We start from the raw sequence: 13,267 nt of genomic DNA, 5'->3' as shown, positions 1-13,267 counted from the left end.
TCCCACTCCCTTCTGCACTGCAGAGCCAGACTCAGTACCAGAGATCCGGCTACTGCAGTTGTCCCAGGTAAGTCATCCCCCCTAACAGTATCCAATGCGGTATACTTGTTGTTGAGGGGAATGGCCACAGGGGAACCCTGCTCTGCCTGCCCTTTCCTATTCCCTCGTCTGACAGTGACCCAATTTCCTGTCCTCTGCTCCTTTGGCGTAACTACCTCCCTGTAGCTACTATCTATAATCTTCTCATTCTCCAGAATGATCCGCAGGTCATCCAGCTCCTGCTCCAGTTCCCTAACGCGGTTTGTTAGGAGCTGCAGTTGGATGCACTTCCTGCAGGTGTCGTTGTCAGGGACACCGGAGGGCTCCCTGACTTCCCACATCCTGCAAGAGGAGCATTCCAACATCCTGCCTGGCATTCTCTCTACTCTAAACAATCTGAACAAAAAACTTACCGGCAACACACATCAAAGTTGCTGGTGAACGCAGCAGGCCAAGCAGCATCTATAGGAAGAGGCGCAGTCGACGTTTCAGGCCGAGACCCTTCGTCAGGACTAACTGAAGGAAGAGTGAGTAAGGGATTTGAAAGCTGGAGGGGGAGGGGGAGATGCAAAATGATAGGAGAAGACAGGAGGGGGAGGGATAGAGCCGAGAGCTGGACAGGTGATAGGCAAAAGGGAATACGAGAGGATCATGGGACAGGAGGTCCGGGAAGAAAGACGGGGGGGGGTGACCCAGAGGATGGGCAAGAGGTATATTCAGAGGGACAGAGGGAGAAAAAGGAGAGTGAGAGAAAGAACGTGTGCATAAAAATGAGTAACATCTCCGTAACTTCCGCCACCTCCAACGGGATCCCACCACTAAGCACATCTTTCCCTCCCCACCTCTCTCTGCATTCCGCAGGGATCGCTCCCTACACAACTCCCTTGTCCATTCGTCCCCCCCATCCCTCCCCACTGATCTCCCTCCTGGCACCTATCCGTGTAAGCGGAACAAGTGCTACACATGCCCTTACACTTCCTCCCTTACCACCATTCAGGGCCCCAAACAGTCCTTCCAGGTGGGGCATCACTTCACCTGTGAGTCGACTGGGGTGATATACTGCGTCCGGTGCTCCCGATGTGGCCTTTTATATATTGGTGAGACCCGACGCAGACTGGGAGACCGCTTTGCTGAACATCTACGCTCTGTCCGCCAGAGAAAGCAGGATCTCCCAGTGGCCACACATTTTAATTCCACATCCCATTCCCATTCTGACATGTCTATCCACGGCCTCCTCTACTGTAAAGATGAAGCCACACTCAGGTTGGAGGAACAACACCTTATATTCTGTCTGGGTAGCCTCCAACCTGATGGCATGAACATTGACTTCTCTAACTTCCGCTAGGCCCCACCTCCCCCTCGTACCCCATCTGTTACTCATTTTTATGCACACATTCTTTCTCTCACTCTCCTTTTTCTCCCTCTGTCCCTCTGAATATACCTCTTTCCCATCCTCTGGGTCACCCCCACCCCCCCGTCTTTCTTCCCGGATCTCCTGTCCCATGATCCTCTCGTATCCCCTTTTGCCTATCACCTGTCCAGCTCTCGGCTCTATCCCTCCTCCTCCTGTCTTCTCCTATCATTTTGCATCTCCCCCTCCCCCTCCAGCTTTCAAATCCCTTACTCACTCTTCCTTCAGTTAGTCCTGACGAAGGGTCTCGGCCTGAAACGTCGACTGCGCCTCTTCCTATAGATGCTGCTTGGCCTCCTGCGTTCACCAGCAACTTTGATGTGTGTTGCTTGAATTTCCAGCATCTGCAGAATTCCTGTTGTTTGCGTTTAAAAAACTTACCGGAACCTTTTCTGGACTCTGCCTGTTCTCGTCGAAACCTGTTGAGCCAAAGCCGTCCCACTCTGACTCAGTCCATCTCCGATGATCGCCGCTGTATATGGTGTCTGCTTTTAAACCTTGGCGCGCTACGTCACGCGCCTGCGCAGTGCAGACCCTTCTCCCCGAGCAGTGTTTAAAAAAAACACGACTTTTTCTACCCGATTTCTTCACTCCCTTCTTCTCAGCTGCTTGCTTCGACTGAAACTAGAACTAGATACAGTATGACATCTACTCCAGTTGACCCATCCATATACTATGTCAGGAAACCTTTCTCGACACAGATAACACATTCACCTACATTGAAACATCTTCGAGTAAGGAGGTGGGAATCATTATTAGGAAAGTTTAAATAACCAGTGATGCCAACCCTGATATATTTGCACCGTCCCAAAAAGGTGTGAGCTTTTCAACTGCTCATTGTCCCGGTGGCCATTGCGGGGGCAGTGTGTTGCTAGTGGGCATGCATATCGAATACTCCCAGAGTAATTGTTCCCTTCCTGCTTCTTACCCTCACCCACACCGAATCTATGGAAGGTCTCTCCACCATATCTTCTGTTTCTGTAGATGTAATACCATCCCTGATTAGCAATAACACTTGTCACCCTTTCACCGCCTTCCACATGCATTTTGAAACAACTAAACCCTAGAACATTAAACAACCAATCGTGGTCTTATAAGTCAAGTCCGTGTCATGGTACCATGTATGCACTGAACTATGTCCTCGGTTACTTTTATTCTTAATACTTCTTGTATTAAATTAATCACATTTCAACCCATCCAGCTGACTATATAATGCCCTGTCCACAGCAAATCATTCCACAGTCTCTCTGAATATTGCATCTACTTTTAAATCAACTGCTCCATCTTCTGAACTAACACTGGGTTTCTCCCCCATCTGCCATCCGAGATAAACCGATCCCGGCAGCTGCAGAAGACCTGCCTGCAGGGACATTGGTTCATCTCAAGTACGGATATATCGCTGGCTCAAATGGGAACATAGCTTCCTTCCAATACCTATTCCTGTTCAATTCAGGTTTATAGGTACTGTCAATTTAATTTGTAGAAATGTACTTGACGAGACTTGCGTATGTAAATGAAAATTACTGGTTGGCGTTTGTTAGATAGGACAGAAGGAAATGTGCTATTGAGACGGGTTTTTTTCTCCAAAAGGCTTGCTCTCAGCAGAGGCTTACACAACGATATCCTCGGGGGTAAGTATATCATTGCAGCTTGCAACAGCCAGAGGAATCAAGGACGTGTTGCTGTAGTTCATGGTCATTCCACATTTCTGCAATCATTGCAGCACAAAGCACTTGGGGCATCTGGTAAAGGGAGGAAATTGTCAACCCATTTTGAGATGATTATGATGTAACACAACCAAACAAGGAAACATCAGATCTGAATAAAACCTACTTCAGAAAGTTCAAGACCATGAAATAAGCCAGCATTCTGAGAAGATGTGAGTGGCTTTAAAGAGTTGGACTGCTGACAGCACCTTACCAGACATGGCATTATTGCAACTGACTCTGACAGAGGCATAACCGGTACTCCTGGGCACATTCAGTCTCACTCCAGCTATTTCTTACGTTCCGTTGTGCAGATATGTAATTTGTAAAGGACCAGTCTTTGAGTAAATGAGACTCACCAAACTTTCTCCGGACTGAATCAATGGAAACCCTGACCCAGAAGGGTTCTCTCCAATTGATGTTATCAGTCCTCGGGCTGGTTCACTTGTTGTATTTCCTTTTTCTTCAGTTGGGGCTTTTCTTCCGATAAATCTCTCACCGTAGGCCAAACTTTAACCAGAGAGATAACGAGGCACGTTAAGAATTCAAAACAGAACAAAACATTTCTTCTCAATGTTTCCAAAAGCAAATCTCACTGAAATTTAAATGTTAACGACAAATATAAATATCTCTGTGTGCAAATCTGTAATTATCCCTCACGCTTCACAAAACCTGATAAGGGATAGGAAAGAGTCGTCGTTCAGTCGTGATAAGACATTAGATATAGGAGCAGAATTGGGCCATTCGGTCCATCTGGTATGCTCCAGCATCTCATCATGGTTGATGACTTTTCCCACAAGCACCATATTTCTGCCTTCCTCCTGTAACACTGAAGCCACTTAGCTATCAAGAAAATATCAAACATTGCCATAAGTATACCCAATGACAGCGTCCACCATATATGTGGCAACAAATTGCACAGATCAACCATGCTTTGGTTCAGAACAAAAGAAAAATATCTTTTATCTTAGTTTTAAAAGAAAGTTGTTTTCTTTTATTCTCAGGATGTGCTCACGGACCCCAGTCTCTCGGACATATGGAAACATCCTCTCCATGTTTACTGTATGCAGGCTTTTCAGCATTCGGTAGCTTTAAATAACTACTCCCTCAAACTTATTCCATCCCTCTGAACTCCATTGAATACAGCCCCTGAGCCAACAAATTCTCCCTATACTTACGGACTATCATTCCGGACTCAGATGCACCGTATTCTTCTTCCATGCACTTATAGTCATAGTCATAGTCATAGCAACTGTAACCGGCAGTATGCGCACATTATGCTGCGTGCTATTGTGGAGAAAATGTTGCGCCAAACTGAACTAACTGGGGTCTGCATGCAACGAAACTGTGGATTCAGTTGCACAAGGGAGGTGTGAGGTCATTAGCAAACCAGAGAAAATCCGCAGTTGCTGGAAATCCAAGCAACACACAAAATACTGGAGGATATCAGTAGGCCAGGAACATTCTATGGAAAAGATCAAAAATTCTTCAGGTAGGCATCCCTGGAAGAGACTTCGCAGAGCAGTAAGATTTAAACTACTTCAGGGCTGGTACCTCTTTCCATGGATGTTGTCTGGCCTCGTGAGTTTCTCCAGCAATTCATGTGTGTTTCAGACCTTTTTATTAGTTTTGAGAGGATGATATTATCGACCTATAGTATTATAGACCCATCAGCGAGTTGCTGGACAGCGATGGAGCTGGATTTATTCTGCACTGCTGTTGTGTTGTCACCTTGCCAAGACGGTGCTCTGTCCAACGAGTGGAGCGAATGATTATCGGATGTTTTCATTGAATCATTGGACATTGGTAACAGAAAACTACATGTCCAGTTCGCTGGTTCATTGGCGAGACCGACGGTGGGGGAAGTGCATTATTTCGGCTGTAGCCAGCTCTAGGTCCTCGTCGCAGAATCGCATTGGACCAAGCAGTCTGTTGCCACCACGCAGGGGAGAGAGCAAGGGTCGGGATGGGCATTCAGGAATCTTGCTGGGTGGGGGGCTGAATGCTCCTGTCAGAGCTGCCCTCCAGCGTTCGCTCTGTGCTGCCCTCCAGTGTTTATTCAGTGGACGCGCAAGTTGAACGAGGACAATCGGCAGTTGTGCTACTCACGGGGATGGGCTATATTTCTTCCTTTGTGACTGCATGTCTTCTGCAACAATATGTTCTATTCGTGCAATCTTCTATCTGCTGTGTGCTTTTGGTAATCAAAGGAACGCAATGAACTTACTTGAACACCAGCATCTTGTCAATCTCCTTCTACACTATCCACAACTCCACCAACCTCCAGATTATCTACAAACTTACTGACGCCAACCTTCCGCTTCCTCACCCAAGTCATATCTTCATAGCACTCAAAAGGCAGGGGGTCCCAAAACAGATCTCTGCACAACACCACTGGTCACTAACCTCCAGGGAGAATACGTTTCATGCACATCTATTGTCTGCCTCCAGTGGGCAAACCCGTTCTGAATCCACTGGCCAACTTTATATCGATACCATGCCTACTGAATTTCTACCATGGTGATCCATATCAAATACCTCACTAAAATCCATTAATATCATCCCAGCTTCTCTACCGAGCTTTCTCACTTTCTCACGGAATTCAGCCAGCCTTGTGAGACATGACCTTTCCCCTGACAAAGCCATGCTGACGACTCTAATCAGGCTATGCTTCTCCAAACTCTCTTCAATCCAGTCTTTAAGGATCGTGTCCACCACTGAAGTAAGATTCGCTGCACAATAATTTTCAGTGTTATCCTTACTCCATTTCTTGAACAAAGAAATAATATTTTCCACGTTCCAATCCTCTGACACTACTGCTGTGGCCGGCAACGTTCCCCTATCTTTTTTTAACAGCTATGCGGGCAACCATTGTTCTGAGCAAGAAATGTTACCACAGCCTGAAAACTGCGCGGCGTGAGAAAATGCTGCTCTATTTTAGAGGCAACACCTTTGTTGTAGTTCAGAGCAGCAGTCGAGGTATTTTTTGTTAGTCGTACAACAGTTCCTTTTCTAAGTTCAAAAATGGTTACATTTGCCATAGCAACAGTTTCAAAACCTTAACGTTCTCTTAACATCATCAGGAAATCAATTACCTGAGTGTTTATACACAGTTTGAATGATTTGAATAACAGGCGCAATATCGACGCCAGAAGTAATAGATACGAGGAGATCTTTCACACTGTCACTGCTATAAACGCTATTGAAAAGAAACTGTGACAGTAACTTTTTTTTCTTTTCCCACAGCACATCGGTTCCCAATTTATGCACCGGCGATTGAACCTGATAGCATCTTGAATCCCCTTCGCCAACTAATTAGTTTGGGGACTAACAGAGGGCTGTCGGGAAAGAGCGGGGCAATGGAATTAATTTAGGTACAGGCACATTGGATCGCTACTTTCAATAATTTGCTGCTTGCAATACTAGATCGAAATTTATATGAAATCATATTATTATGTAAAATTAAATTCCAGCTGTGCGTCAAAATGGCTTTGTGCACGGGAGCATGTGTGCGGTGCAGGGAGAGAGTCGGGCAATGGGATTAATTTGGGGACTGACGCAAGACTGTGGGATTAGTATGGGGACTGACGTGGAGTTGTGAGATTAGTTTAAGGACTGTCACGGGGCGGTGGGATTAGTATGGGCACTGACACGGGGCTGTGGGCACAGAGTGGGGCTTTGTGATTAATTTCCGGACTGACAGGAGGTAGGACAACAGTGGGGCAGTGGGATTAGTTTGGGACGGATACTGGGCCTCTGACATTCGTGTTTATTCCTCCTACGCTGCTGGAACAGAGCGAATCACACTAAAATGTTAATTTCAATGCATGTTATGAATGTCTTGGATAAGTAGTTCAAGTGATCAATCGAGATGAATTAAGACCTTCCAGAGCCGTCCCGCTTTCTACTGTTTCTCTATGCTCTCGTCATTATCTTTCCTCCGGCTCGCTTGCCCTCCGCTGTATCCCTGTCTCCATTTCTACCCAAATATTCTCTGCGCCCAGCGTCTTTATGACTCCCAAGTCTGCTCACATCAAGTGTCCCTCGCATCTGTCTCTCCAACTACCCCGTCTCTCGCCCCATCTCCCAATCTCGCCGTCTCTCAATATTCCCATCTCTCAATCTCCCCGTCTCCCAATCTTCCCGTCCCTCAATCTCCCCGTCTCTCACTTTCCCCGTCTCTCAATCTCCCCATCTCTCAATCTCCACGTCTCCCAATCTCCCCGTCACTCAATCTCCACATCTCCCAATCTCCCCATCTCTCACTCTCCCCGTCTCACAATCTCCCCGCCTCTCAATCTCCCCGTCTCCCAATCTCCCCCTCTCTCACTCTCCCCGTCTCTCACTCTCCCTATATCTCAATCTCCCCGTCTCTCAATCACCCCGTCTCTCAATCTCCCCGTCTTCAATCTCCCCATTTTTCAATCTCCCCCTCTCTCAATCTCCCCGTCTTCAATCTCCCCATTTTTCAATCTCCCCCTCTCTCAATCTCCAACGCCTCTCTTCCCCCACTTTTCCACCCGGTTCCTCTCACACCCTCAAGCTCTCTCTCTCCCTTGACAGATTCGCCCTTCTCAACTCTTCCCCAGTTCCTTCCCAGCAGTGCCCTCTCCCCCAGTTTCTCCCTCTCTTCCTAATCTGCCTCCACAATACAACCCAATGTGTCCCTGTGATCCTCTCCACCCCCTTCCTTTGCTTCCTCGTGATCTGAATGCCTGCAAGTTCCAAAAGTTCCACACTTTGAAGGCTAAGATTATTTGTCTTGGAAGCTTTTGTGTCTTTGTCTCCATCGCACACTGAAAGGGAGGAGTGTTATCCTGGAATGATCACGGGGAAAGATTCAATGCCGGTCAGTGAATGAGGCATGGGTGTCGGCCGAAACTGGAGAAGGGAAGTGTTAGTGAGAGAAAGCGGAGTGTGCTTGAGTAAAAGGTAAAAGGAGACCGAGAGTAGGGAGTGCAGGGTAAGAGAGGGTGGAGGAGCGAGGCTGAAAGAGAGAGAGGGAGAGAAAGAGGAACGCGTGGTGAGGTGTTAGGGAGGGGTAAAAGAGTGGTGAGTGATGGGTCGGAAGGGGAAGACGGAGAAGATGAGCGGACTGTGGAGGGAAGAGGGAAGAAGATAGTGAGGGATTTGCACTCGCTCCAACAGGCTGTTGGGTGGAGTTTGATTCTCTCTGTTCGCACACAGTAAACCTTCTAAGCGTATATATTCAACAATAAAAACAGGATTCAGCACTCTATCGGATCATATGCTATTCCTGTCGGATGTGCGCACCACTAAACATGAAGGAAAGTACAAACTAGAAATACGAAGAAATTATAACCGCAGAGCAAAATCTCAACCAATGGGAGGGAATGACCCTCCATGGACGGTATCCCCACCAACTGAGCAGAAGTGATGTTGACAAGGAAGCGGGCACCGCCTGGCTCAGAGTTAAAGACCTCATCACAGAAACAGAGTGGTTTGTTCTGACAGTAGAGACTAACACAAAAATATATCAAAAATACGCAATAAAAGACCAACAAATTGAACAAGATAAATGCAGAAAATTCCAACAGAGACAGAAACAATCTAGCACATTCCAGGATCCTCCAGCAGTTTAACTCAATCTGATTACTCACACTCGCATGATCAATTGGCAAAGACCATTCAACAAAATCTTTCTTTCAACACAGGCTCATGAAAAGTATACCACATATTACTATAAATACAGAGCTGTTCCAGTTTTAGAGTCAGACTCCCAAGACTATATTATGTCCAATCTATTTCTACAGATAGGACAAAACATAATACCCGCCCGGATATAACAGTACAGGCTAAACAAGAAAGGACAACTTACTTCATCGATATCTTTATTCCAAATACACACAACATTCTGCAATCAATCCGTGAAAAAAAACCTGAAATATGCAGACTTCCAAGAGGAAATTTAAAGACTGTCGACGTGAACTGTGTATATATCGCCGCAATTTTAACGTCTACAACTGGTTTTGTTCCGAAGTCACTGCACGGTAACATTCAACAATTAAACCTAGGCTATAACACTCCTGTGAATCTCCAGAAAGCCACAATACGAAACAGCATTGGAACAGTCCGAAACTCCCTGTCAATTGAGAAATGAGTGAGTTTGGCTATCTCCGCAAGTTAGGGTTTGTCAGATTTAGCCGAGAAATAATAATACTAATAGTAACCATGTGATTTTGCTGGAGTGACTACCAAGGAGATTCATCAAAATCTTGCTTTAAGATGCAAACTCATGGAAGATACTATATATTGCTATTAATAGAATCCTGATCTAGTTTTAGAGTCAGAGCCCTATAATTATATGACGACAGATCCATTATTAGAGATAGGGAAATACATGATACCCGTCCGGATATAATATCACAGGATAAACAAGCAAGAACAACTTACTTAATAGGAATGGCCAGTCCAAACGCAGACAAAGCACAGGAATCGGGAAGTGAAAACAACCAGAAATATGCTGACGTGAAAGGGGGGAATTGGAAGACGATGGAACATGTCTCCGTTGTAAAATCTTCAGCTGATTTCACGTAAAGTAACTACACAACAACATTAAACAATTGGGCACACGGCAATATTTATGTAAACCGGAATAATAAACACGACTACAATCGCTTGAAAGGTCACTGCAATTGAGAAACGAGTGTGCTTGTCTATGTCGGCGCGTCAAGGTTTCTCAGATTTAGTTGAGAATTAAAATAATAAACATACCGGAGGAAATGCACAGGAGATTCAACAATTAGTTTTCTCTGATGGAAATTTATTAGAAATCAGGAAGTGAGATGACATTCTTTCCCTGAAGCAGTGTCGGCATTGGGGCTTCCCATGGAAATCTGCATAACTGGGAGAGCAGTGCCCGAGTTCTGTAGTGTTAAGCATTTCTCCAAACACGTTCATCTAAAGCGAAGGGCAAGTGCAAGGTTTACTGTGAGTTCGTGTGAACTATTGACTTTATTTTTCGTTTCATCCCTCTGCAAGACTTTACAGTAATGCAGAGTTAAATTTCCGCCGACTTGGTTTTGAATGCCCCCGATCCTGGCCCGCTCTGTCATTATCAAACTGAACGTGGCGGTGACGAGATCGGGAATCTGGTGAAAAATATGAAAATAAAAGTTCGGATAAGTTTAATAGTTGGTAGGAAGTGGAGGTCGCGGGATGCGGGTGCCGGGCATTCCGTTCCTGTTTCGTGTCTCTCTCGGGTTCTGAACCAATTTTATTCTCGACATGTTCTCTGATGATCGCTGGTTCTGTGGGTGTCAGGATGGAAAACAGTGCGACTAACTCCGGGAATAACTTAGATATTTTGTTTATACACTAGTTGAATAATTGACGTGAGCGGATATTTCACTGCGCCGATGAACTGCTCTCTGAACTTGGACTGAGTCACCCCATAAATAAATGTGTTTGTGCAGCAACTTAATAGCAGCAGAAAGTCTGAGGTGTATTCAAATATGTATTCTGAGGAGTTGTATTCATGTTGATTCAGTCCAGCGATTGTATTATAAAGGAATTCGGCAACATCTGCCGACCACAGGATGATGAAGCTTCCGGAGATGGTGAGAAGTAAGATTACAGACCTCCTCCTGCTCTCCATCTCCGGGTCATTCCGGTTTTCCGCCTTTTTCTGACCTATCAGCCCCTTCCGTACGCGACTAGTCACTAAAACATGCCTAACTGTCAGACCGTTGAACAGTAGTATCAATGCGAACGGGAGTAATGGGTTTATAACGGTAGAAAGCCACCTATATCCAAGCCACCCGGGATCCGTATAGTAGCTCGGCTTTCGAATGCAGTCCCAGGGTATATTGTCGGTCACTTTAAAGGGTTCGTATATAAAGAAGTGGGGCACGTTGCTAAAAGAGAACACAACGCCTGCGGTTGTCAGAACCAGAGCCGCAGTTTTCCCGGTGCAGTACCTGGCTTTCAGCTTCTGGCAGCAGATGGTGACAAAACGGTCAAACGTGAAAGTGACGGTGAACCAGACAGAACATTTTATGGCAGCCAGTCCCAGGACGGAGATCATACTGCATACGGGGGTGATGTCTAGGAAAGTCCCGGGGAAGTAAATATAACTGATCCGCCACAAGATGACTTGAAAGATGATGGATAGTAGATCAGCCGTTGCCATGGCAAACAGGTAGCGAGTGGTGCAGGTGGAGAGGCCGCACTTTTCCCGGGACAGGATCACAATTGCCACTAAGTTCACTGGGGGAACAGCAACAATAGTAAGGGAATTACTGTCACGCCGCTCGGTGAGACTCGGGGGAGAAATAAGCTGAGTATTGACAACAATCAAACTTTGCAGACAACTTATTTCTCCAGGTTTCAAAGGTGTAAAGCTGGAACCGCGGTTGCCTCAAACGCGTACATGCTGGGTGAAAGGATACGACACACGGTACTGGCCGATGAGCAGGATTTGGGAAGAAAGCATTGTCAACTGATCACCGACGGCGGATTGAAGAAATCAACATAAATCTCCCACCATCAGGTTCTTTACTAATATGTATAGCCCGAATACCTCGGCAACGTTGCCCGCGATGTTGATTCCCCCGTTCCCGTCGCCTATGTTCTGTCACTCTGTGCATACAGCTAAGCCCCGGCTCCTTCGCCTCCGTACATTTATTTTTCTCAATCGCGTGTCTTTGTCTCCTCCTCCTCGACCCGTTTGTTCGCCGCCCACAAGGGGCCCGCTTGCCTCGCTTCTTTTTAAATTCTGCAGCTGATCCTGACCGCATTCCTTCACATTATGTCAAAGTATCTGATCAGTCAGCTCCAGTTTTAGATTTCAAGGATATTGCCTGACGCTAGGGACCGTTCATCTATTTGGCACGTTGGATCTTCAAACATCCAATTCCAAAGGAAAGACGATATAGGTACTTCAAAACAACTGCCTCGTTTAGGGGTTGCTCCAAATTACTGAAACATTATTCTCAATAGTTCAATGTTTATTGTATCAGAGCGAAGTATCGCATGAACCTTAACACGCCTGACCTCTAGCGGACACTGCTGGGTTGGCACCTAACCTCCTCTTCACTGCACGGATAACGGGGCGTGGAAACAAACCCTGGTACTCTAAAACGCACAAAGTCACTTCTTGTTTTTAATGTTCAGAACTCCTGATGGTTCGGAGTTTAACTCACGAGTGATGCCAGCACGTCCCCGTTCACTTCAAGCTTGCAGCAATTTTTAAAGCACAGCGCTATATCTTTTAATTTGAATTTAAAGCATATTCAGCTATTGGTACGGAATAATACAAAGTAATTCACAAAGGTGACGAGGTCTCTGGATTATCGGAATTTACTTTGCCAGCACTTTCGTATTGATGAATCCACTTTGCCGATCGTCCACTCAACATCTGTTTCAACTGCCAGCTTAGTTTCAGCCGAGGCCACAGACTTGTCAGCAAGGCAACTTCTGAACGAACAGATAGTTTTGTCACAATGTCTGGACCACAATCACTGATACACCGGCATCACAACGCTGTCGTTAAGTGATCCGTCCGAAGACCGCACGCTCAGAGTTGCAGATATTAGTTCGCCTGTGAGCTTACCAGGAACGCCAATAACAGCGATGATCATGTAATATATCTTGCTCGCACGGTAAAATGCTCCAAGCATGCTGTCTGAGGCTCAGCCTGTCTTTCCAACTGTTCACAATCCCGCTGAAGAAAATCTGAGCTAACGAATCTCCTCGGTCACTCATTTATACTCGCTCAGGACACTGATAATTCAATACTGCACAAGGCTGACGCGTCATCCAACAGCTGGGATAAAAATAAACATGCTGTCATTCCAGTAAAATCCCAATTGTGAGGAGGTATGCAGAGCATGACATGAAATTCCAAAATATGAAAGACGAAGAAATGACGATCTGAGAAGTCAGGGACTGTTGTGGCGAAACTCTCTCAGGCTCACCTCTCAGCTTCATGATCGTTATTGTTGATCCTGTCCATTCCTCGGTTCCATGGACTTTGTCATCATAGACCAATGCTATACCGTCATTCGGCTGCTCTGTTTCAATCTGGGAATTGTCTCGGTTATAGGTCTTGCAGTAGCAATACAAAAGAATTTTGATACTTTCCTGTAAT

At 45.9% G+C, this 13,267-nt stretch overlaps 1 protein-coding gene across 1 annotated transcript; it reads right to left on the bottom strand.

Annotated features, from left to right (window-relative positions):
• Positions 1 to 10,474: 10,474 nt before the first annotated feature.
• On the bottom strand, positions 10,475 to 12,797 carry LOC134339930 (probable G-protein coupled receptor 139). The gene is made up of 2 exons (XM_063036717.1): positions 12,731 to 12,797; positions 10,475 to 11,385 (listed from the first exon to the last, which is right to left on the bottom strand). Exons 1-2 carry the CDS (start codon positions 12,795 to 12,797, stop codon positions 10,475 to 10,477), a joined length of 978 nt encoding a protein of 325 aa, XP_062892787.1.
• Positions 12,798 to 13,267: the final 470 nt, after the last annotated feature.

This window comes from Mobula hypostoma, chromosome 31 (genome assembly GCF_963921235.1).
Source record: "Mobula hypostoma chromosome 31, sMobHyp1.1, whole genome shotgun sequence".
Taxonomy (NCBI): Eukaryota; Metazoa; Chordata; class Chondrichthyes; order Myliobatiformes; family Myliobatidae; genus Mobula; species Mobula hypostoma.
Note: the sequence above shows the minus strand (reverse complement) of the source record. Positions and strands in the feature narration are given on the sequence as shown.